General features: G+C 40.1%; 1 protein-coding gene across 1 annotated transcript in view; it reads right to left on the bottom strand.

The window, feature by feature from the left end:
• LOC126262477 (structural maintenance of chromosomes protein 2) overlaps positions 1 to 25,356 on the bottom strand; it is a 160,931-nt gene that overhangs the window by 92,510 nt on the left and 43,065 nt on the right. Inside the window, exons 3-5 of the mRNA XM_049959141.1 lie at positions 22,456 to 22,617; positions 14,021 to 14,131; positions 10,354 to 10,491 (exon numbers count right to left, since the gene is read on the bottom strand). Coding sequence (XP_049815098.1) covers positions 10,354 to 10,491; positions 14,021 to 14,131; positions 22,456 to 22,617 — 411 coding nt within the window. The remainder of the gene's footprint in view (positions 1 to 10,353; positions 10,492 to 14,020; positions 14,132 to 22,455; positions 22,618 to 25,356) is intronic.

Below are 25,356 nucleotides of genomic sequence, written 5' to 3'. Positions count from 1 at the left end.
TTCACATGAACGACATTACTATTGTTTCATGTGCTCTCACAATGATTTCAGATGTGTTATTGGGATGATTAAAAACACTTAAGGACTTGTTTAGATACTAAGCAAAAAAGGAAGGGAAGACAAAAACCATTCATTTTTGTTTATTTTGTTTCTCCTTGTACTATAAAAATGTGGGCAATAAATAGAATAAGTTCAGAAGAGCTATAATGTTAACTTTAAGCAAGTAAAAGAAATTGTAATTTTGATTAGTAAGAATATGATCAAGGAAGACAATGAACCTGGAACTGAATTTTTTGACAGGGATCGTGAGTGACAAGTTCATGAACATACATGTTGGTCAAAATAAACAGGGTTGTTAATATGTAAAAAGGTGGAATTAACTTCCCATGTTACAAGCCAAAGCACTAAAAAGGATATTGTTTTACATTATATTATCTATTTGTATATGTATTTAATTATGAGTGTTTATACAAGTAATTCGGATTTGTATGAACATGTTGAAATTATTAAAAAGAACATTTTGCTTGAAAATATACTATTTTTTTTAGTTACATAACATTTATGTATGATAAAATTACTGTTGTTTAAATCAAGAAGGGGATATGTCACTCATTTCCTCTTATTGTTTTCTATTACCTGCCTTTATTCTATTCTTAGAGATTTTGGTGTAAGATTTTATTCTTCCTGATTAGAATGTGGAAGTAGATATAAGGTTTGGGAATAATACTGCTCCAGATTATACAGTTTTTTTTATATATCTCAAAACTACTGTTGAATGATATGTCCATCTTTTGATCTCAACACCTCAATTACATTGTTTTATTACAATCAACATGATACTAGCTTGGTTGAGATATGATATAGTTCTATGATCAATCTGGTGTCTTCACCAGAGGTCACACAAAGCACCCCAATAATCGTAATTTTTTTTCCTAAGAAAATATTCTACAAATGGAAAGCATGACCACTGTCTCAAATCTTGAGACCAATGGGTAAAAAATAGTCACATGTCAAGAAATAAAGGCAAAAATTGAAAAACAGTGAAAGGCAAGGTCATAGTTTGTTACTCCTACAGAGGTTTACATACCCTGAAAGTCATGGCCAGTAGGAGAATGATTATTTATTGTGTATCAAAATTAGGGAAGATGTAACCTGTTACCAATCAAGCTCATTAGTGTAAGGAAATGAGGTTACGACTTTATAAATATAAAACAAAGATGCTGTGACTTACCAAACGAGAAAGCGCTGGTAGATAGACACAATAAAAAACACAAAAACAAACACAAAGAGACACACACACACACACACACACACACACACACACACAAATTTCACGCTTTCGCAACCCAAGGTTGCCTCATCAGGAAAGAGGGAAGGAGAGGGAAAGACGAAAGGATGTGGGTTTTAAGGGAGAGGGTAAGGAGTCATTCCAATCCCGGGAGCGGAAAGACTTGCCTTAGGGGGAAAAAAGGACGGGTATACACTCGCGCACACACACACACACATCCATCCACACATATACCATATATGTGTGGATGGATATGTGTGTATGTGCGCGAGTGTATACCCGTCCTTTTTTCCCCCTAAGGCAAGTCTTTCCGCTCCCGGGATTGGAATGACTCCTTACCCTCTCCCTTAAAACCCACATCCTTTCGTCTTTCCCTCTCCTTCCCTCTTTCCTGATGAGGCAACAGTTTGTTGCGAAAGCTTGAATTTTGTGTGTATGTTTGTGTTTGTTTGTGTGTCTGTCGACCTGCCAGCACTTTCATTTGGTAAGTCACATCATCTTTGTTTTTAGATATATTTTTCCTACGTGGAATGTTTCCCTCTATTATAACTATATATAGACACACACACACACACACACACACACACACACACACACACACACACACACACACACACACCTGCGCATATACAGACACAGGCAGTCATATGTAAAGGCAAAGAGGTTGGGCAGAGATGTCAGTCAAGGTGGAAGTGCAGAGGCAAAAATGATGTTGAATGACAAGTGATGTACAAGGGGCGGCAACTTGAAATTAGCGGAGGTTGAGGCCTGGTGGGTAACAGGAAGAGAGGATATATTGAAGAGCAAGTTCCTATCTCCGGAGTTCTGATAGGTTGGTGTCAGTGGGAAGTATCCAGATAACCCGGACGGTGTAACACTGTGCCAAGATGTGCTGGCCGTGCACCAAGACATGTTTAGCCACAGGGTGATCCTCATTTCCAACAAACACTGTCTGCCTGTGTCCGTTCATGTGAATGGAGTTTGTTGCTGGTCATTCCCACATAGAAGGCTTCACAGTGTAGGCATGTCAGTTGGTAAATCACGTGGGTGCTTTCACGTGTGGCTCTGCCTTTGATCATGTACACCTTCTGGGTTACAGGACTGGAGTAAGTGGTGGTGGGAGGGAGCATGGGACAGGTTTTACACTGGGGGCAGTTACAAGGGTAGGAGCCAGATGATAGGGAAGGTGGTTTGGGGATTTCATAGGGATGAACAAAGAGGTTATGAAGGTTAGGTGGATGGCGGAAAGACACTCTTGATGGAGTGGGGAGGATTTCATGAAGGATGGATCTCATTTCAGGGCAGGATTTGAGGAAGTTGTATCCCTGCTGGAGAGCCACATTCAGTTTGATCCAGTCCCGGAAAGTATCCTGTCACAAGTGGGGCACTTTTGGGGTGGTTCTGTGGGAGGTTCTGGGTTTGAGGGGATGAGGAAGTGGCTCTGGTTATTTGCTTCTGTACCAGGTCGGGAGAGTAGTTGCGGAATGCGAAAGCTGTTTTCAGGTTATTGGTGTAATGGTTCAGGGATTCAGGACTGGAGCAGATTCGTTTGCCACAAAGACCTAATCTGTAGGGAAGGGACCGTTTGATATGGAAATGGGTGGCAGCTGTCATAATGGAGGTACTGTTGCTTGTTGATGGGTTTGATGTGGGCGGATGTGTGAAGCTGGCCATTGGACAGATGGAGGTCAACATTGAGGAAAGTGGCATGGGATTTGTAGTAGTACCAGGTGAATCTGATGGAACCTAAGGAGTTGAGACTGGAGAGGAAATTCTGGAGTTGTTCTTCACTGTGAGTCCAGATCATGAAGATGTCATCAATAAATCTGTACCAAACTTTGGGTTGGCAGGCCTGGGTAACCAAGAAGGCTTCCTCTAAGCGACCCATAAATAGGTTGGTGTACGAGGGGACCATCATGGTACCCATGGCTGTTCCCTTTAATCGTTGGTATGTCTGGCCTTCGAAAGTGAAGAAGTTGTGAGTTACGATGAAGCTGGCTAAGGTAATGAGGAAAGAGGTTTTAGGTAGGGTAGCAGGTGATCGGCGTGAAAAGAAGTGCTCCATCGCAGCGAGGCCCTGGACGTGCGGAATATTTGTGTATAAGAAGTGGCATCAATGGTTACGAGGATGGTTTCCGTGGGTAACAGATTGGGTAAGGATTCCAGGCATTCGAGAAAGTGGTTGGTGTCTTTGGTGAAGGATGGGAGACTGCATGTAATGGGTTGAAGGTGATCTACGTAGGCAGAGATACGTTCTGTGGGGGCTTGGGAACCAGCTACAATGGGGTGGCCGGGATGTTTGGGTTTGTGAATATTACGAAGTAGGTAGAAAGTAGGGGTGCGGGGTGTTGGTGGGGTCAGGAGGTTGATGGAGTCAGGTGAAAGGTTTTGTAGGCGGCCTAAGGTTCTGAGGCTTCCTTGAAGCTCCGCCTGGACATCAGGAATGGGATTACCTTGGCACACTTTGTATGTGGTGTTGTCTGAAAGTTGACGCAGTCCCTCAGCCACATACTCCCGATAATCAAGTACCACGGTCGTGGAACCCTTGTCAGCCAGAAGAATGATGATGGATCGGTCAGCCTTCAGATAACGTATAGCCTGGGCTTCAGCTGTGGTGATGTTGGGAGTAGGATTAAGGCTTTTCAAGAAAGATTGAGAGGCAAAGCTGGAAGTAAGAAATTCCTGGAAGGTATGGAGAGGGTGATTTTGTGGAAGAGGAGGTGGGTCCCCCTGTGACGGAGGACTGAACTGTTCCAGGCAGGCTTCAATTTGGATAGTGTCTTGGGGGGTTGAATCATTAGGAGTAGGATTAGGATTATTTTTCTTCAGGGCAAAGTGATATTTCCAGCAGAGACTACGAGTGTAGGACAGTAAATCTTTGACGAGGGCTGTTTGGCTGAATCTCGGAATAGGGCTGAAGGTAAGGCCTTTGGATAGGACAGAGGTTTCGGATTGGGAGAGAGGTTTGGAGGAAAGGTTAAATACTGAATTGGGGTGTTGTGGTTCCAGATTGTGTTGACTAGAATTTTGAGGTGTTGGGGGAGTGGAGCTGGAAATGAGAGATTGAGTAGGTGGGAGAGACTGGGTCTGTGTGCAATGAGAGGAGGTTGAGGTTTGTTAGAAAGGTTGTGGAGGGTGAGTGAGTTGCCTTTCCGGAGGTGGGAAACCAGGAGATTGGATAGTTTTTTTGAGGTGGAGGGTGGCATGCAGTTGGCCTGTAGGAGGATGCTCTGAACAGCCGGTGTGGATGTGGGAGAGGAAAGATTGAGGACTTCGATTAGGGATAGGAGTTGACGGGTGTGTTCATTGGCTGAGTTGATGTGTAGGTGAAGGATTAGGCGGCTGAGGGCTATGGGTTGTTCAGTTTGGAACTGGTATAGGGACTGATGGAAAGAAGGGTTACAGCCAGAGTTGGGAACTTTAAGCGTGAGGCCTTTGGGAGTAATGCCAAATGTCAGACAAGCCTGAGTAAATAAAATATGAGAGCATAATCTGGCTAGGGTGAAGGCATGTTTGCAGAGGGAATGTAAATAAAACTTAATGGGGTCGTTGTGGGGATGTTGTGAGGGTGACATGATATTAGAAGGTGGAAAGTGTAACATGAGGCTAAAGCGAAAATAAAAATATATGGGGAGGGATAAAGGTGAATTAGAAAGCAACTGGAGTTCTGGTGTGAAAAAAGTCAAAAAAGTGTTGGTTTAAGATGAGCTATGTTGATCCTGTGGTGAACTTAGGTTGGTAAACAACGATGTGTACAAAGGTTAGGTAGTTATGTTGCCTCCAAAACACATTAAAGGGTGGAGAAATTTGTGTCTCAAATGTCTAGACAGAATGCACAGCACAAATTTAGCATGCAAGATGCCTCAGAAATCGCTACAAGCACTTCTCAAAACCACATGTTTCTGATCACTGTTTTACAAGCCCTGGAGTAAAAGGCGAGTATGATTTTTGTAATTTGAAATTCAAGAGATTGTTATTTCATAGTGTTTTCTCTGGATTGAGTCTCTACAGAAGGTAAGTTGTGTGTCAGGAGACATAACTGATCTCCATTTCCTGTAATTTCTTGTTGTGATTATTTAAAATAAAAATAATTACAGAAGACACCACTGGTTAGAGTAAACCAATAGTGACACCTAATCATTACTAGTATGTCAGATACTTCAGTCTGTAGATTACACTGCAGAAACAGGGCAGTCAACAGAATTAAATACACAGTTAATGATTAATTGTTGCTAATATAAATATTAAATCAAGGGGCACTGTCAACAAAGGATACTAAAAACACAAAGAGGGAAAAATTTATCCAGGAGACACTAGAATATGGAAGAAAATATTTGAAATATTTGGTTGCACAGAAATGTGGCTCAGTGTTTCATTGGTGAAGTGCCAGACTACAAATCCAAAGATTTCAGAATTGATACCCAATCAATCAGGTTTTTTATCTGTCACTTGTAACTTCTATCTCTGGCAATATTTGTCGGTCTGAGAATGATGAGTTACACAGTGGTTTGGAATCCACATTAAACTTTAGGTCCTCCTGTAACTGGCTGGGTAAGACAGTTCAAAGGTTGGAAGAAGGCAACAGCATGCCGTGTCCAACAGGACCATGGCTAGTATAGCATTGTCATGTTCAAACCAATCTTTGGATTTGTGACAGCTTTGTTTTACTGAAGAAAAAACTTTATTTCAATGTCTCCAAGCACTTGCATCTACAGGCAAAGATGAATAATTATCAGGAAATGCCTCTCACTTTTTTACTTATTAGTTCTGATTGTCTGAATGAGCTACACCACAACTCAAGGAAGAGGCATGTTACAGGAATATTCAATCAGTTCACAAATTAGTTGTCATCCCTCTCTCATAAAATAAAATGAATAAATAAGCAGAACAAACATTCAGCATACTTCACTGTTGAGTTTAAGTTGTGACTGGTTGGCCATTAACAAAAGAAAATTCATATTAACCTCAAATGCAGTTACTGTATAGAATGTAATATATGCATTCTCCCACTAAAAAGGTACACATATGTTCATTAAGAGTAACCAGAGGAACATTTTATTTAGATCTTCTCCATATCTAATTAATTGCAATGCTTTTCCACAATGTAATGAAAACTGGACAAATACTAACCTTTACTAACAAAGAGATAGAGGGGCTGGCCAGTACTTACCTCAGCTCAGTACAGCCGATACATACACAAAAAACAGAATGGAAAATTTATGTTCCTAGCTTTCTGAACAAATGTTCCTTCATCAGGGAGGAGAGAGGGGAAAGAATGGGAAGAAGGGAAAGTGGATTCAGTTACTAACAACCCAGGTTATGAAGCAACAGGGAAAGGAAAACAGGGAGGGTAACAAGGATGGAGGCATGGTTGTCAGAGGGAAGCCAAAGATATTCTACTGTAAGTACTGTGCCAGCTTCAAACCAAAGAGGATGCATACAGAAGTGAAGATTGGTTGGTTTTTGGGAAGGAGACCAAACAGCGTGGTCATCGGTCTCATCGGATTAGGGAAGGATGGGGAAGGAAGTCGGCCGTGCCCTTTCAGAGGAACCATCCCGGCATTTGCCTGGAGTGATTTAGGGAAATCACGGAAAACCTAAATCAGGATGGCCGGACGCGGGATTGAACCGTCGTCCTCCCGAATGCGGGTCTAGTGTCTTACCACTGCGCCACCTCGCTCGGTAGAAGTGAAGAGGTATACAGTATAAAGATAAACACAACTATGTAGGATGAAAAGATACGTGAATGGCTAAAGAGGAAAGGGAAAGAGGAGAAGACTGAAGAGTAAATGGGAGTGAGGTTGTTTAACGTAGGTTCAGTCCAGGGGATGGCGGGATGATAGGATTTGTTAGAGTGCTAGTTCCCATCTCCACAGTTCAGAGGGACTGGTGTTGGGTGGGAGAAGCCAAATGGCACATACGGTGTAGAAGGTTCCTAGGTCCCTAGAATTATGCTGGAGGGCATGCTCCGCTACTGGGTATTGGACATCTCCTAGGCGGACAGTTCGTCTGTGTCCGTTCATGCGCTCAGCCAGTTTAGTTGTTGTCATACCGATGTAAAAGGCTGTGCAGTGCAGGCATGTCAGCTGATAAATGACATGTGTAGTTTCACACGTGGCCCTGCCTTGAATTGTGTGTGTTTTACCAGTAGCGGGGCTGGAGTAGGTGGTTGTGGGGGGATGCATGGAGCAGGTTTTGCAGCAGGGTCGGTTACAGGGGTAGGAACCGCTGGGTAGAGAAGATAGTCTGGGAATATTGTAGGGTTTAACAAGGATGTTACGGAGGTTAGTGGGGCGACGAAAGGCAACTCTGGGTGGTCTGGGGAGAATTTTGTCAAGGGATGATCTCATTTCAGGGGTTGACTTGAGAAAGTCATATCCCTGGCAGAGTAATTTGTTGATGTATTTGAGGCCAGGATAATATTGGGTGACAAGGGGGATGCTTCTGTGTGGTCTGGGGGTAGGAACATTGTTGCTGGACTGGGAGGAATGTATTGCTCGGGAGATCTGTTTGTGGACAAGGTCTGCAGGATAGTTGCGGAAGAGAAAAGCACTGGTCAGGTTATTGGTGTAATTGTTGAGGGATTCATCACTGGAGCAGATACGTTTGCCACGAATACCTAGGCTGTAGGGAAGGGAACGTTTGATGTGGAATGGATGGCAGCTATCAAAGTGAAGGTACTGCTGTTTGTTTGTGGGTTTGATATGGACTGAGGTGTGGATGTGAGCTTCAACAAGATGAAGGTCAACATCCAGGAAGGTGGCTTGGGTTTTGGAGAAGGACCAGGTGAAATTCAGATTCGAAAAGGAGTTGAGGTTATGGAGGAAATTAAGGAGTGTTTCTTCACCATGAGTCCAGACCACAAAGATGTCATCTATCCCATTCCCTCCATCCAGACTGAGCTGCAGAAAATCCTAAAAATCCAAGGTCCCTCACAAGGCCTCACAACGGCTTCCATAGACTTACTCACTCCACCTGAGCCCCGTACTCCTACCTTCTACCTATTACCCAAAATCCACAAAGAGAACCATCCTGGCCGTCCCATTGTAGCAGGCTTCAAAGCCCCAACAGAACGTATCTCAGCTCTGGTAGACCAACACCTCCAACCTATCACCCGCACACTCCCATCCTACATCAAAGACACAAACCACTTCCTAGAACGCCTCAAATCCATTCCCACTCCTCTCCCACCTGAAACCTTTCTTGTCACCATAGATGCTACATCCCTTTACACAAACATCCCACATACCCATGGTCTCTCTGCCCTTGAGCACTACCTCTCCCAACGCCCACCCGAAGATCTTCCAAAAACCTCATTCCTTATCACACTTACCAACTTCATCCTAACCCATAATTACTTCACTTTTGAAGGCCAGACCTACAAACAAATCAGGGGAACGGCCATGGGAACCAGGATGGCTCCGTCCTATGCTAACCTCTTCATGGGCCGCATGGAGGAAGCTTTCCTGAAGACCCAACAGCTGCTTCCCCTGGCCTGGTATAGTTTTATAGATGACATCTTTGTGGTCTGGACTCATGGTGAAGAAACACTCCTTAATTTCCTCCATAACCTCAACTCCTTTTCGAATCTGAATTTCACCTGGTCCTTCTCCAAAACCCAAGCCACCTTCCTGGACGGTGGCCTTCATCTTGTTGAAGCTCACATCCACACCTCTGTCCATATCAAACCCACAAACAAACAGCAGTACCTTCACTTTGATAGCTGCCATCCATTCCACATCAAACGTTCCCTTCCCTACAGCCTAGGTATTCATGGCAAACGTATCTGCTCCAGTGATGAATCCCTCAACAATTACACCAATAACCTGACCAGTGCTTTCCTCTCCTGCAACTATCCTGCAGACCTTGTCCACAAACAGATCTCCCGAGCAATACATTCCTACCCGTCCAACAACAATGTTCCTACCCCCAGACCACACAGAAGCATCCCCCTTGTCACCCAATATTATCCTGGCCTCAAATACATCAACAAATTACTCTGCCAGGGATATGACTTTCTCAAGTCAACCCCTGAAATGAGATCATCCCTCGACAAAATTCTCCCCAGACCACCCAGAGTTGCCTTTCGTCGCCCCACTAACCTCCGTAACATCCTTATTAAACCCTACAATATTCCCAGACTACCTTCTCTACCCAGCGGTTCCTACCCCTGTAACTGACCCTGCTGCAAAACCTGCCCCATGCATCCCCCCCACAACCACCTACTCCAGCCCCGCTACTGGTAAAACATACACAATTCAAGGCAGGGCCACGTGTGAAACTACACGTCATTTATCAGCTGACATGCCTGCACTGCACAGCCTTTTACATCGGTATGACAACAACTAAACTGGCTGAGCGCATGAACAGACACAGACGAACTGTCCGCCTAGGAATGTCCAATACCCAGTAGCGGAGCATGCCCTCCAGCATAATTCTAGGGACCTAGGAACCTTCTACACCGTATGTGCCATTTGGCTTCTCCCACCCAACACCAGTCCCTCTGAACTGCGGAGGTGGGAACTAGCACTCCAACACATCCTTTCATCCCGCCATCCCCCTGGAATGAACCTATGTTAAACAACCTCACTCCAATTTACTCTTCAGTCTTCTCCTCTTTCCCTTTCCTCTTTAGCCATTCACGCATCTTTTCATCCTACATAGTTGTGTTTATCTTTATACTGTATACTCTTTACTTCTGTATGCATCCTCTTTGGTTTGAAGCTGGCACAGTACTTACAGTAGAATATCTTTGGCTTCCCTCTGACAACCATGCTTCCACCCTTGCTACCCTCCCTGTTTTCCTTTCCCTGCTGCTTCATAACCTGGGTTGTGAGTAACTGAATCCACTTTCCCTTCTTCCCTTTCTTTCCCCCCTCTCTCTCTCCTCCCTGATGAAGGGACATTTGTTCCGAAAGCTAGGAACGTAAATTTTCCTTTCTGTTTTTTGTGTATGTATCGGCTGTACTGAGCTGAGGTAAGTACTGGCCAGCCCCTCTATTTCTTTGTTAGTATTTGTTTCACATCTTTATATGAGATTTTCCATTAATCATTCAAATACTAACCTTAGCTTTCATGTACCTCCATGCAACATATATTTTCATTAGCCTTTCCAAATCTCTAACTACTTTCTGGTATTCAAGATATCTTCCTTGTTCTTCTTTTAGCTTCTGTATTTTAGGAGATATGTCAGTGTTAATTATCTGAAATGAAGAATTATCGGACACTATGAAATGTTTCTTAAGGGTTCAATTACAACAAACTTATATCTATTCCACCCCTCGACAAACTTCCAATAACACAATGTACAATGAAGTTTTAACTTACATAAATTTCTAAGCAACTGCAAAATCTTTTTATATAATATTTACAAATTTCAACTCCCTCTTATTACAGAAACATTCATTTAAAAAACCTCAATTTTCACAACAGCATCGATATTGACAGAATGAAAAAAATGTACTGGAAAGTAAAACTATTGAAAACTGTGTCTAAGACTTTTGCAATATCTACACATAGAAACCTCACATTACGAAAGCACTTCACGTTTTGTTCACACCGGACAGTTTGTTGTCAATAAGTATTATGGTTTATTGTGCCAAAGCTATGATCATAACGCTTTCTTCTTGATCTGACACCTCTTTAATGATTTGAAATAGCTAAGATGTGGACCCTGTGAGTTTCTCAAAAAAATATTTTAGTGTGCAAACAAAATATTTACTTTTAGATTAGTTCAGCAGATGTACAAACACCCACATGACACACTAAAAATAAACGTAATCCTAAAACGAAGTTTCTAAACAGATACATTCTAGAATGTAAAACCTATTGCAAACATTATGAATCTAGTCCAATACCTCAAAAATAAATTAAACATCTGCCTATAGTTAGAGAGAGTACTACGTAGCCCACAATCATTTGCTTTCTCTGCAGAAGATAGCATGATGATTGGATCCTACAGCTTATGAAGAATATACCACTTTTACTGCAACATCTGAGCTACCAATGGAATAAGAGGTGAGACTTTTAAGTTATGACAAAAGCAATTTGTAATAGCTGCCTCTTAAAATTATCCAGGCTCAACTCTTACTGCAACACAGAAGTAGAAAATTTTGTAATTATGGAGCTTAAAAGAACTCAAAATTTAGAAGCAAGTATTTTGTAAGAAAACTTTAACATCAATGGAAATCATGTTCAGATGGTATCCACCAGATTTTTAATGTACACTGCAATCTCAGCAGTACGCCCATCATTACCATATTTTTCCACTTAGCACATCCGTTTTTAAAAGTCCCAGTCCCAACTACATTAAATGCAGGTTAAAAAGACTAATTTACACATTTCCCTCCTGGCTTAGTGCATTCAAATTTGGCAGTATCTGCACTGTTTTGCTGCCACGAGTTCTGAGAGTGGTAAGAGTAGGACGTTTGCTGCCACGCAGTGCAGAAACTTATAAGAACACATTATTATCCAGGGCGGCAACTTTGCTGTTTCCTATGGTAGGTAGAAATCGTACATGGAAGGAGTTCGTTTAGGTCGGCAGTACCTCTGATACTACAAACTTCTGGAGTGACCAAACAATAAACAAAATATTTATTACACTACAATTCTGAGCTCAGTCACTTGTGTTCTTTGTTCATATTTAGCATCTCTCTCCCAGTAAGTGAATTTTATTTTTTTTGTCCCCTTTGTCAAATGGTGTACCAATACGTCATGAACACAAAGACAGTGAGAAAGTGGAACATTAATCAGGAAGTGGACAAAATTCACAAATGAAGTCTGCTGATATTGCAAAAGAACTGAACATTCCTCCATCATTAGTCAATACAACAGTGAGCAAATAAAAACTATCTGAAGCAGCTTGTTTGGAAAGAGGAAATGGCACCTGAAAATTATGCTTTAAAAATGTGCAGACATTTTCATGTAAATACATGTCTAATGTGAAAGCTTAGGTAACAGCAACTGTATTCTAACAATTCTTGCATGCCTGGGATGGCAGTTCGGGTGTTAGAAATAGGAAAATCGTTGTGTTTAATGAGCACCCCATGACATCATATCTACTTGATACAAATTTAGTACTTTTTTCTGCTCAACTATACAAGCCATCTTCAGACACTCAACCAAGTCACTATAAAATGCCTGAAATAATAATATAGGAAAACTTTTGTGCAGAAGACACTGGCCTGTCCACGCTACAGTGAGAAATGTAACAATCTAGGATGTTATGCATTTTGTAGGAAGTGCGTGGGATTCTGTGTGAGAAAGCACAATCTCAAACCATTTCTGACCAATGCCAGCAAATAAGGGGGCAAGAAGAAAACAGTGCCTATCTTAGCTTTGATGAATATGTTGAACATAATTAAGCAGTTGCTGTCAGTCAGTCCATGACAACTGATGAAGTACTGCAGGAACAGATGGAAGAGAAGCAAAAAGAAAGTGAAGACAATGATGAGCCAGAATCTTTGCTGGTTCATACAACATCAAAAGCTACTGAAGGAATGGACACATTGAAGCAGTGTGTGTTGAGTTTTGAAGTCTATAAACATATTAACTAAGATCTACAATACAATATTAAAATTCAGACAAAAGAAACAGTCAACCATTGGTACGTTTTTCAAACCTCTGCAAAGACAAGACTTCAATCTATATCTAAGTATTTTAGTGTAGTTAGGGACAACCCTTACTCAATTACCAGTAGTTTTTCAGTACTGGAGATGCTAAATGAATGACTTTCGCTTGTATTGAGAATTGTAATAAAAATTGCAATATTAGTGTATTCTTTTTTCAACATCACATGCGGGATTTGTAATTTGGAAGTTAGAGGATATGCTCTCATGTCACATGACCGTTCAGCATTCCAACCGGCTGAGAACAGAAGCGTTCAACTCCAATATATTGGATTTAGCCAATGTTCCCATTTGTAACACATTTCTGTGCCTTTTATGCTAACATGTAGTTCTGAGTATTTCTGAGGGTGTTATTCTGAATGTATTCCTGAAACGGCACATTTATTGCAGTCAGGAAATGTGGCATTAAGGGTTCACGTATTACCCCAACAACGGTGCACTTTATTCCGCATTTTCGCTGAAGAAAAAATAGAATCATTTCCAAATTAGATAATTTTCAGTAGTAAGTTTTTCTGCGTATGATGTTCAAAATCTATGGCCCCTTCAAGAACGTGCTACTGATATTCCACTGCATTGCAGATGTTAAAATACACTTGTTATTACATGACAGGTCTCAATTGCAGAGAATCACCGGGAAGAAGTTTACAGTTTTTTCTTTCTCAGTCATATAGTACACAAATGAAACCTGAATAAGCATATTTTAACAAGAGCTTATAGGTGTCTTCAACACGGCATTTCTCAACTGCTATGGAAACAGGTTCTTGCACAAATTTAGTTCACGTTTATTTTAACTTTACAACACAGAGATTTGTGTGTGTTAAGAAGCATGTGTGTGTTTCAAACAAATGACACATTACAAAAGCATGGGCCAAGTTGCTTCATCTTAATTGCATTAAGAAGATATACAATTCACATTCTCCTCATGTCTAGTTTCCAAGCACCAATATTATTAAAAAATACTAATTTTTGAAAATGACTAACGTAAGATCCTTAGTGGAATACATGAACAATGATCACGAGGGTGAGTAACATTAAACATACGGTAATATTCACCCAGTTAGTAGTGAAATATTTTCAAAATACGAAAATAAAATGATCTATTTACGTCATTTAGCTGCCTAAGTTTGTTGTCCTTTTTCTCTATTGTTTTCTCTGCAGCAATTTTTTTGTTCTCATACATTTTTGTGCCAGCAGCTTCTTCCACCATAGCTAGAATCTGTAACATGCAAACAAGCATAAAATGTTAGGAAATAGGATTAACTTAAAATAGTAAGTTACATAAACACTGTTAAGGCAAGAACATCTGAGAATTATTAATACATAATCACAAAAATGTCTACAGAAATACCAATGTATAAACCAAAGCTTTCAGCAATGGTGGTTCCTTACTTTGGGGAAAAAGCAAAGTAGTAAAAGTTGAAAGCAGCAGAAAAGACAAAATTTGCATATTTTTTATGATAGCCAGTTTTTCAACTTCAGTTCTTTGTTATTTAATTATTTCTTCTGTGACTTTTTTTTATAAATGTTACAACTATACAAACATCAGCTATTAATACCCTGTGTCATGAAGGACCTGTACAGCACATTAAGCCACATTCTTTTGAAACAATTTATGAATAACTCGGGCAAATTCTGACATTCCAGAAAGTTTCATACACAAATGGCAACAGCAATTGTGGCTTTAGAAATGGTTGCCCATGCACATGAGTGGTGGTGGTGGTTGTGGTGGTGGTGATTGTGGTGAGAGGAGGAACACAGCTCTTAGCAGGAGTGGCAAAATGTGGATTGATTAAGGTAATAAACATAAAACTAATATGAGTAGAGAGAAGACGGGGAGGAAAGAGTGGGAAGCAAGATAGTACACTGTGGATACAGCAGAGGTAGGGGTGAAAAATGACAGAAAATGTGTGGGTAAAGGGAATGGGAAGGGGGTTGTGAAGAATGGGATATGCACATGTTTAAGGCCATGGAAATTGCAATAACAAATAATTTTCTGGAGGTACAGTTACCATTAAGTTCAGAGGAGAGGGCAGACACAGAAAGGGGGAGGGGGGGGGGTATTGTATAGGCATTGAAGTAGTTTTAGATGGGATAGGGAAGCTCATGATGGGACTGCATTAGGAAGTGGCAGACAGGAGTGCAGCACCGATCATACATGTGGGTCATCAGGGTGTATACCTGGACAAGGAAAAAAAATTCCCGGATCTCCCAGTTAAAAATAAATTTTCTCCAGGTGAAAATAAACTTTTTCCGTGTTAAGTGACAGTATACTTTCTCTCGGAACTGTAAGACTTATTTTTTGAATGGATATGGTTTTATACAGCAGCGTAGAATTTCCCGGCACTTTAGAAAACAAAGCTCAGGGGGAGAAAAAACACGTTTTGGAAAGATCTTTGATGTGCAGCAACATGTACGCTGCATATTTTTGCATTACGAAAGTATAAATTCGAATGGCAAGGAAATCGTTTCTGAAGAAGAGAAATTTGTTAACACCGAGTATAGGTTTCAGTGTCAGGAAGTTGTTTATGAAAGTATTTGTATGGAGTGTAGCCACATATGGAAATGAAATGTGGACGATAAATAGTTTAGATAAAAAGATAATAGAAGTTTTCGAAATGCGGTGCTATAGAAGAATGCTGAAGATTAGATCGGTAGATCACATAACTAATGAGAAGGTACTGAATAGAATTGGGGAGAAGAGAAATTTGTGGCACAACTTGACTAGAAGAAGGGATCGGTTGGTAGAACATATTCTGAGGCATCAAGGGATCACCAATTTAGTATTGGAGGGCAGCGTGGAGGGTAAAAATTGTAGAGGGAGACCAAGAGATGAATACACTAAACAGATTCAGAAGGATGTATGTTGCAGTAGGTACTGGGAGACAATGAAGCTTGCACAGGATAGAGTACCATGGAGAGCTGCATCAAACCAGTCTCTTGACGGAAGACCACAACAACAAATTCGAATTCCACCAACAGGAAAAGTTAATATACATAGTGTTGCTACAAGAAAAGCAAAGCTTTCACATATAATATCTGTCGCAAAGATTAATAAGCTACAAGAGAAGCTAAGCTTTCACATATAATGTTGATCTGTTTAGTGCATGTTACAATTTAAGATACATCACACAAATAAGCCAGTAAAATTTTTAATACTGACATAAATCTCTGATCATCTTGGCTCGAAATTCTTCAAAATGACTCATCAAAGAGTTGCTTTTTAAAAGAGAGCAAACGCTCTGCGATTTGAGAAACTCATCGTACATTCTCGCACGTAGTCCATCTTGCGCAAAAGGCAAATTTACTTTGAAAATAATGCTTTTCGAGCAACAATTCGCAACATTTTGCAGCAAACTGTTATAAATAGATTCATTTCAGCAGTTGCCAGAGTGTGACAGATACGAGGTGTCACTGCGCTTATGCAGCTATGGTGACGTAGGAAGCCCGTATGTTTGCATGTTCAAAACATTAAAAGATCTTACATTATGTCATAACAGAAACAAGACATCAGAAGATACTGCAAGAGTGTCAGAATTTCATGAACCATATTAAATTGCATAGCTTGCCTTACAGTGCACATTCGTATGTCCAGATTCCCAATGACGTAGGCCTCGAGCTGATATGAAGCTTTTCAGTGTGGTTTTCAGGACGTAAATTTTCTTGGAATACCAGTACTGTATTATCTCATGTTTGGTTCTTTATTATGGCATAATGCCACATGTGCTAGAAGATGACAACGTGCACTTGAAATACAGTGAACAGTTGAAACTAGCCAATAGTGTGGAATTAAACACTTCGTTTCAAATAAATTGAGTGCCTCAGCAGGAAAGCTTAAGAAAAGCCAAATTTCTTTGGCAAACAGACAAAAATAACTTTATTGTTCTGCAAGGCGATTAATGCTTGACTGTCAGAACGGTGGAAATAAAATAAAATCTAAAACTAATAACATATTTTAGCCTTCTGTGATTATGTGAATGTATTTTAATTCACTTGATAGCTCCCAGCCACAGAAATCCGTCTTGTTTTCATTTGACATGAGAGCAGTAAACGAAGAGGAAACAGAAAAACCACTAAATGTAAACACGAGTCACTTGGAGACTTTTCAAAAATAAGTTCATTTTGTAGTGCACATCTTTCTGAAGAGTCTGATACATAAAACATATATCTTCGAGGAAATGTAGGACACTTTATTTGGTCTTAAGTGTGCAGTGCAGAACAAGAACTCTTCAGAAAATCTGGACGCTTTATTGCCTATTAGCTAATAACTTGCTCTTCTGTGTGACATAAAATTAAATATAGGATACCTAAAACCAGTAAAGACAAGAGACAGGCAAGACAGTACACATTTCTTCAATCCTTAGGTCCTAGTGATTTTTCTCTCTAATCTTGCTACAGCTTTACATGGCATGCTTTCCTTTCTGCGAAAGAACTATTACCTTATCAAAGTTCATCAAATGTTTTGCTACATGAAAAATAGAAATATTGTTGTCTAATACTGAGAAAGCTCTTAATACAAATAGCAACCAAGACTGGTGTGTTTCTCGGTCTGATTACATCTATTTTGTCACTGTGTGCTGGATAAAACAAAATAGGCCTTTCTAATATTGCATCAATTGTAACACACACCAAATAAGCGAGACTGTTTTGGCAATAATGATCATTTTTGTAATACGACAGAATATAATTCAGGAAGTACCAATACGAAATACCAATTTGGCCTACTACAAGCAAAAGGCTTTACGTTAGGAAATAGTTTCACATTTCATTCGTACGCTCCAGTTTCTCATGCATGAGACCGAAAAGTAGTAGGATGAAATTTTTGTATAAATTTGGAATCGTCATATTCTTCCATAATTTGTATGACGTCCCCATTTTTCCTCCCTCCTTGTTCCAACAAAGTCTTGTCATCACGAGTCTGCAACTATTCCTACCACTGTCAAAATTAATTCTCCGATTAACTTTATTAACCCTGCCACAATCACGGGTTCAGTTATCCAGCGATTATTCTCCGCTTAGGTGTTATTACGTGTTCGTACAATGCGTTTTCCGCACTACTCTCAGAATGGAACTTAAGCGGCTGCTAGCTGGGGACAACAACTGGCCCTGTCTAATGTAGCGATCTGGCCAAATATTTTCTGTCAAAATTTCACTTTCTTGGATACACCAAGAAGATAATATGTAATCTTTCTTACCTGTTATTCCTGTTAGTCGTTTATTTCCACTCTGGTAGCCTGAATCTATAGATTTTGCTAGTAATTATAATTATGCTGAACATTCGCAAACCGAATCAACCACATAATTGAGCAGCAGTTGGCATTCACTGGTTTGACTTTATTCCATTCTGCTCGCATGTTGTCTGCAGGAAAAGTTTATTTCTAGATGTTATGAGGATTCCCCTGACAGAGACATCCACATACACTATGCACACATTCAAAAATCAACTTATAATTCATGCTAGGTGCTTTGTGAAACAATGTTTTTTTTTGCCCCCCCCCTCAAGAATATGAATTTTCCTCCTGCCCCCAAAAATTGCCAGCCGGTTCAGACACCCCTCTTTGCCCACACCCCCCACTAGATCCAGGCCTGCTGCACACGTGTGAATCTGGCAGCTTGGGCGTGCTAGTAAAACTTTTCCGGGTACCATGTGGCTGGTTGCTGCTACTGCTGCTTACACAGCCAACAGCCACATTTCTGTAGCCAGGAGCAGGAGAAGGTACTACTTATACATGACTCAACTGCGCGTGTACATGAGCCCGCTCATAACTGATTAAATGAGTCTAATGTAAACAGTTGTGACATCACACTCATCGGAGGCAATTTGTTGTTATGAAGCATTGCAGACTTCTGAAAGCCTTTGACACATTTTGCTGTTGGAAGACGCTTTTACGAGCACTGCGTTATTTTATATGGCGCATTTCCTTTGCAGTTTAAGTTTCATTTTCGTTTTTTCTCTCGTTCATGTTTTAATGCTGCAGTATTATTCTGCAGTAGCGGGATACAGTAATGTCCTTTGTTACAGTATCGGTTCTTACCAGTCAAAATTACAAAAATTTAACTGAAAATTAAAACCACAAAAAATTCCTGGAATTCTAAAAAATTCACGGGTTTTTCCCGGTTTTCTCCTGGATGAAAAAATTCTCAGGTTTTTCCCAGATCTCCTGGGTCGTATAAACCCTGATCATCCACATGGGAATGACCTGTAGTGTATAACAGTGGGAGTAGAATGAAATTAAATTATATCATTATGTAATGTGAGGTAGTATATTTAATAGAAACTCTACAAGAAGGATGCAGTCAGGAAGGTAGTATTGGTTGATAGACTATTCACAGCAGTGACAGGTTTGCTGGTGCCACTTGAAATTTGTCTTTGGTTAAATAGGCTAGATATTATCTGTTTAAAGTTTCTGACAAATTTATTCAGATTTCCAACCGCAGAAGAGGCACCAAGGCAGTAAATGAGGGAATTATCTGCTTGGTGTGAATGACAGCTTTCAAAATGGCAGTACTGTTGGTGATCAGCACATTTGATATGGTCATAGTTTTTTGAGGTCTCAAGAGAGGTGGAGATCAAGATTCAGGAAGTGGGTCATTAAGCTGAGAAGTATCCTTTGAAGCATATTTTGGAGTGGGTGTTAAGAACGTGTGAAAAGAGCAGAAGCTGTGACATGGAACCAGATCACAAAGCCATCAATGAATCTGAACCAGACGAAGGTTTTAATGTGTTGGGTAGATGGGAAGGATTCCTACAGACACATGACCACACTCGCATACGAAAGTGCCTTATGTGTATGTACAGCAGAACCAAGAATTTAGCATTCCATGGAGAAATTATGGTTCAAACACAGCTGACTTCAAGATTAAAAACAAAGGAGGGAGGGGGGGGGGGGTGTTGCCAAGTGGAAGCTTTCATTGGCAGCACAGTCAAGTAGTAAGGTGTAGTTTTTATACTGGTCCACAGCATCAACAGGTTCAAAGATGAAGGCTTATGGTGATGAGACAGAACAAGTAAGAAAAAGAAAGAATACATGTCGTCCATCTAGGAAGCGTGACTACAGATAACTGGCTGGAGATTCTGATCAATAAAGGCAGCAGATCTTTGTGTGTACATGGCTGAACTACAGACCCTTGTCATTGATGTCGATTTGCAGTAGGATTTTGAAACATAATCTGTGTTCAAACACTATAAATTACCTCAAAGGGAATTATCTACTGGCACACAGCCAGAAAGGATGGAGAAAAAACAACTCTTGTGAAACAAAATTAGCTCTTTATCCACATGAAGTAATGAGTGCTATTGACAGGGGACCTCAAAATCATTCAGTATTTCTAGATTTCCAGAAGGCTTTAGACACAATTCCTCACAAGTGACTTCTAATCAAATTTTACAACTATGGAGTATAACCTCAATTTTATGACAGTCTTCTGCTGTTCCTAATCTATATAAATGATTTAGGAGACAACTGAGTGGTCCTCTTAAGATTGTTTGCAGATTTACTGTGTAGTGAAGTCATCTGAAGATCAAAGCCAATTGCAAAATGATTTTGACAGGATATCTGTATGGTGCAGAAAGGGGCAATCTGCTTTCAGTAAAAGTGTGAGCTCATCCACATGAGCACTAAATGAAACCTATTAAGATTTCATTTACATGATAAATCACACAAATCTAAATTTTGTCAATTCAACTAAATACCTGTAATGTAATTGGATGGATAAAAAATCTTCTCGCCAAGTGTCAGCAGGAACACACACACACACACACACACACACACACACACACACAGATGTTTTACTTATGCAAGCTTTTAAAGCCAGTGGCTCCCCTTCCAGCAGAAGGGGAAAGAGGAGGGGTGAAGGGAATGCAATTGGAGAGGTTTAGAAAAAGGGGTAGAGTTTGGAAATGTCACCAAGAACCCCAGGTCAGGGGAGACTTACCAGACAGGATGAGAAGGAAAGACTGATTGTTCAGAACTGCACTTGACGAGATTTGAAAACCTGAGAGCTTAAAGGTGGAAGACAGGATAGCATGCAAGACTGTAATTACTGCTAAACATCACACATGAATTAAGAGTGACAACCTAAGTGCATTGTATGTAATAGAGATGGTAGGGGGACGGCAAAAAATTAACAGGTCAGAAAATGAATTATGTAGAAAACTAAAATGGAGTGAAGAAAGGACTTGTTACTGTGAAGAAATGCTGAGATGGAACAAATTAACATAAATTAAGGCAAGGTGGTTGGCAAGAACCAGACACGTTGTAGCACTAGTTCCCACCTGCAGAGTTCTGAAAAACTGGTGTCTGTGGGAAGAAACTTTCAATTGTAAACTTCAATTCCAACAATCACATAGATAATGTTGTGGTGAAGGTGAACCTAAGGTTCTGTTTTATTGGCAGAGCACTCAGAAGATGCAACACATCAACTGAAGAGAGCACCTAAACACTATTCTGCCATCTTTTGGAGTACTGCTGTGCAGTACGTGATTCTTTTCAGGGTAATCGTGTAGATACAGATGGATGCGTTATAACATGCCCTGAATGGTACATGCTGAATAACTCTTTCATCTAACATGTTGTATGAATCTTGAAACTGTGTGTGTGTCAGAATGGTGGAATGTGTAAGGGAACAATACCTGTAAAATTTATGTCATAGCAAGTACTGACTTGGCAGCAGACTCATTGAAGATAATATGTACCGAATAGGATGTTAACCCCCCAATTCTCATCTGAAACTGATAAATAAGGCATGCTTGAGAGTGAATAAATTTTGATACTTTATTAATAAACGTAATTCTTGAGGCATATTGTGTCCATTATTACGATGAAACACTGCAGAGGGAAGTCTGAATTTTTAACTGTCTAGACTGAGAACCCGGGATGCAATTTAACTGTAAAGTTCCTATACCGAGAAACCATAATTCAAGTGAGTGTTGTATGCTATTTGATAGTTGCATTGATATTTCTGAGATGCCAAATTTTATTAAAGATCTTCCTTCATTAACCCTAAAGAAGAGTGAAGGTTAGAAAGGAGGAGGAAAGGCTTGACTATTTTTTTTCCCAATATACATGAAAACTGATTAACTTAGAATACAATCTTGAATTTTTTTCACAGACTCAGAAAAGAGAGGAAGTTTATGCTTTAAAACACAGATTTCTCTAGGCACTCAGTTAAGATTATCAAGTAGACCAGTTGTTATGTCAGTTGCCAAGAAAAGATGTGGCATTTCAGCAATACAAAAGCAAGGCAGGAGAAAAGATATTAGACTGTGCAGCAAAGAAAACAGAAATAAAGTCATCACATAAATGCAACAATTAATTCCTTACTGAATGGCAGATAGCCAATTTTGTTAAAAAAAAAAGGGGGGGGAGGGTTAATTAGTAACTTGTTTCCTTTTGCTCATTGGACTCATCTATCCTAACAGCTTAACCTATGCACGACATTTCAACACTGAATCTAGTTACACTGATGTTTATGCAGCAAGTTGTTCGATTGCTTTCTCCTTGTCTTCAACAAGGTACTGGAGAAAACTGCATTTGTACTTACCTCCATCGGTTTCATGTTGAGAACCTTCGTGATACGGCCCTGCATGATCAAAAAGTGAGGGTTGTTAACATTTAACTGCACAGAGCAGAATAAATCATTCACTCGCTTTGCCTGTACATTTGTACCATTGATGAGATACTTGTTTTTACCTCCAACCACCACCTGTAAAAAACATATGCAACTGAGATCAGAGGGTAATCTTAGATTAATGATACCAATAAAACTGCCTTGGGAACTTAATGTCTCCAGCAAAACAGATAAAACAACAAAGAAGCAACTCAAGAAAGCACAATTATAAATGTTTTCACACAGCACTCCACATCAGCACATATGGCAAAAGTGTACTTACTATGTCCACTGCACACAATTGCTGGTAATGGTTCCCCATGATGAATGATGAGAACTGAAAGTAGAAAATCATTAAGAGGATGTAGGTAGCCAATCACATTCCTCATCTGTAATCTCCTATTCTTTGTAAATGAAGTTAGCTGGTATTTTGTTTAAGCCATAGCAATCTAAGCTGTGCTATTAGGCCCCAACCTAACCACAAACTCATAAATCACAACATATTACAGAAAAGCAGCCAAATATTTGTGACAACCGAGGTCAGAAATATCACTGCTGCTTGATCCACACAGAAATGTACGCTGTGCTATTAGGTTCCACTCTAACACAACCTTGGAACTCCTGACATTCAGAAAAAAAATTAACATGACAAGACTGAGCAACTATCAAAGGAAGAGCTGTGGGCACGTGAAGTCCACTTCAGCCACACATCTAAATATTCAAATACCACTCCTATCGATTCATGAACACTGTATTCTGGATTGGTACCAGTCCCTATGTTAGAGCTACTAAGTTCACTTAGGCCATAGTGCTTCTTTGTGGTTGAGGCAAGTGCAAGAAGTAGTGTCTACCTTCTCAATTGCCCCAAAAACACAGTCTCCATTATTTCTCAGAAATCCAAAGCCTTTTTTTTTTTCAGGCATCTATCTCACACAACATCCTTGGCCTGCTAGTGACACTGGGACAAGATGCAAAGGAATAGGGAAACTCGTAATCATTCAATGTTAATTCTCCTTATTTTTATCTGTGGCTATTAGTGTTTTGTAAAAGATGTAGGCGATGATACACTATAATGTCCCTTTCGTTACTTGAACAAGTTTATAATTCAATATAGATTTTTACCACGTTCAACCTTGATTGCAATTCCTCACGTTGCTGTTGATCCCAACATTACCCCTTAGTATAGATTTGATTCTCACAAACAGTTTGACAAGAACTCACATAAAGGTGTACCACATATTACTTCCAAATTAGTTAATAGAATTTAGTCATTCTAGATTCCAAGCCAAAAATGTTATCCGAGCATGTCTTCCAGCACAATAAGAGAACACAAAAGGTGTCAATTTCTTCTTTTTATACATCATCAGATTAACACACAAATTCCAGTTCTTCTCCAAGTTTCTTACTTGATGAATTGTTGCAGGTTCAACATGAGGGGAATTATTTCTTTGTTCCAGATCAAACATTTTATGTCTATAAAATATGCTGTATCCGACATGGCCTGTTACTACTCTTTTTTGTTCGCATGTTTCATAATGCATTCACCCAATTTTGTTCTCAGCTGATGCAGAGCCACACTTGGGTGAACAACCCTACATAATTGAGATGCAGTAGGTACCGCAGGGGCCTCTCAATAACAAAAATTCTCTCCAATGGCACAAAGTTCTACGATAGCTATAAAAATCTGTTTATACCCTCCTCACAAACAAGGTAGCCACGTGAAGATCTTTACTTCTCCCATGACACAGTCTTGTAATGCCACACTCAACAGTGATCACTGAGGTATGCACAGAGTTTATAGTAACAGAGGTCACACAACACTGGCCAGCCACAACCACTCATATTAGTCAAGCACTTAAAGAGATGAAGAGAGTCTCGTGCTCAACAGCAGTTGATCACTAAGTGGAACAGAACTGTATGCAATATCTTCAAAACAAATCTGGAATTATCATTGTTGTTGTTGTTGTTGTTGTTGTCTTCAGTCCTGAGACTGGTTTGATGCAGCTCTCCATGCTACTCTATCCTATGCAAGCTTCTTCATCACCCAGTACCTACTGCAACCTACATCCTTCTGAATCTGCTTAGCGTATTCATCTCTTGGTCTCCCTCTACGATTTTTACCCTCCACGCTGCCCTCCAATACTAAATTGGTGATCCCTTGAGGCCTCAACACATGTCCTACCAACCGATCCCTTCTTCTAGTCAAGTTGTGCCACAAACTTCTCTTCTCCCCAATCCTATTCAATACTTCATTAGTTATGTGATCTACCCATCTAATCTTCAGCATTCTTCTGTAGCACCACATTTCAAAAGCTTCTATTCTCTTCTTGTCCAAACTATTTATCGTCCATGCTTCACTTCCATACATGGCTACACTCCATACAAATACTTTCAGAAATGACTGCCTGACACTTAAATCTATACTTGATGTTAACAAATTTCTCTTTTTCAAAAACACTTTCCTTGCCATTGCCAGTCTACATTTTATATCCTCTCTACTTCGACCATCACCAGTTATTTTGCTCCCCAAATAGCAAAATTCCTTTACTACTTTAAGTGTCTCATTTCCTAATCTAATTCCCTCAGCATCGCCCAACTTAATTCAACTACATTCCATTATCCTCGTTTTGCTTTTGTTGATGTTCATCTTATACCCTCCTTTCAAGACACTGTCCATTCCATTCAACTGCTCTTCCAAGTCCTTTGCTGTCCCTGACAGAATTACAATGTTATCGGCAAACTTCAAAGTTTTTATTTCTTCTCCATGGATTTTAATACCTACTCCAAAGTTTTCTTTTGTTTCCTTTACTGCTTGCTCTATATACAGATTGAATA

This window comes from Schistocerca nitens, chromosome 6, assembly GCF_023898315.1.
Source record: "Schistocerca nitens isolate TAMUIC-IGC-003100 chromosome 6, iqSchNite1.1, whole genome shotgun sequence".
NCBI lineage: Eukaryota > Metazoa > Arthropoda > Insecta > Orthoptera > Acrididae > Schistocerca > Schistocerca nitens.
This window is presented reverse-complemented; position numbering and strand designations above follow the sequence as displayed.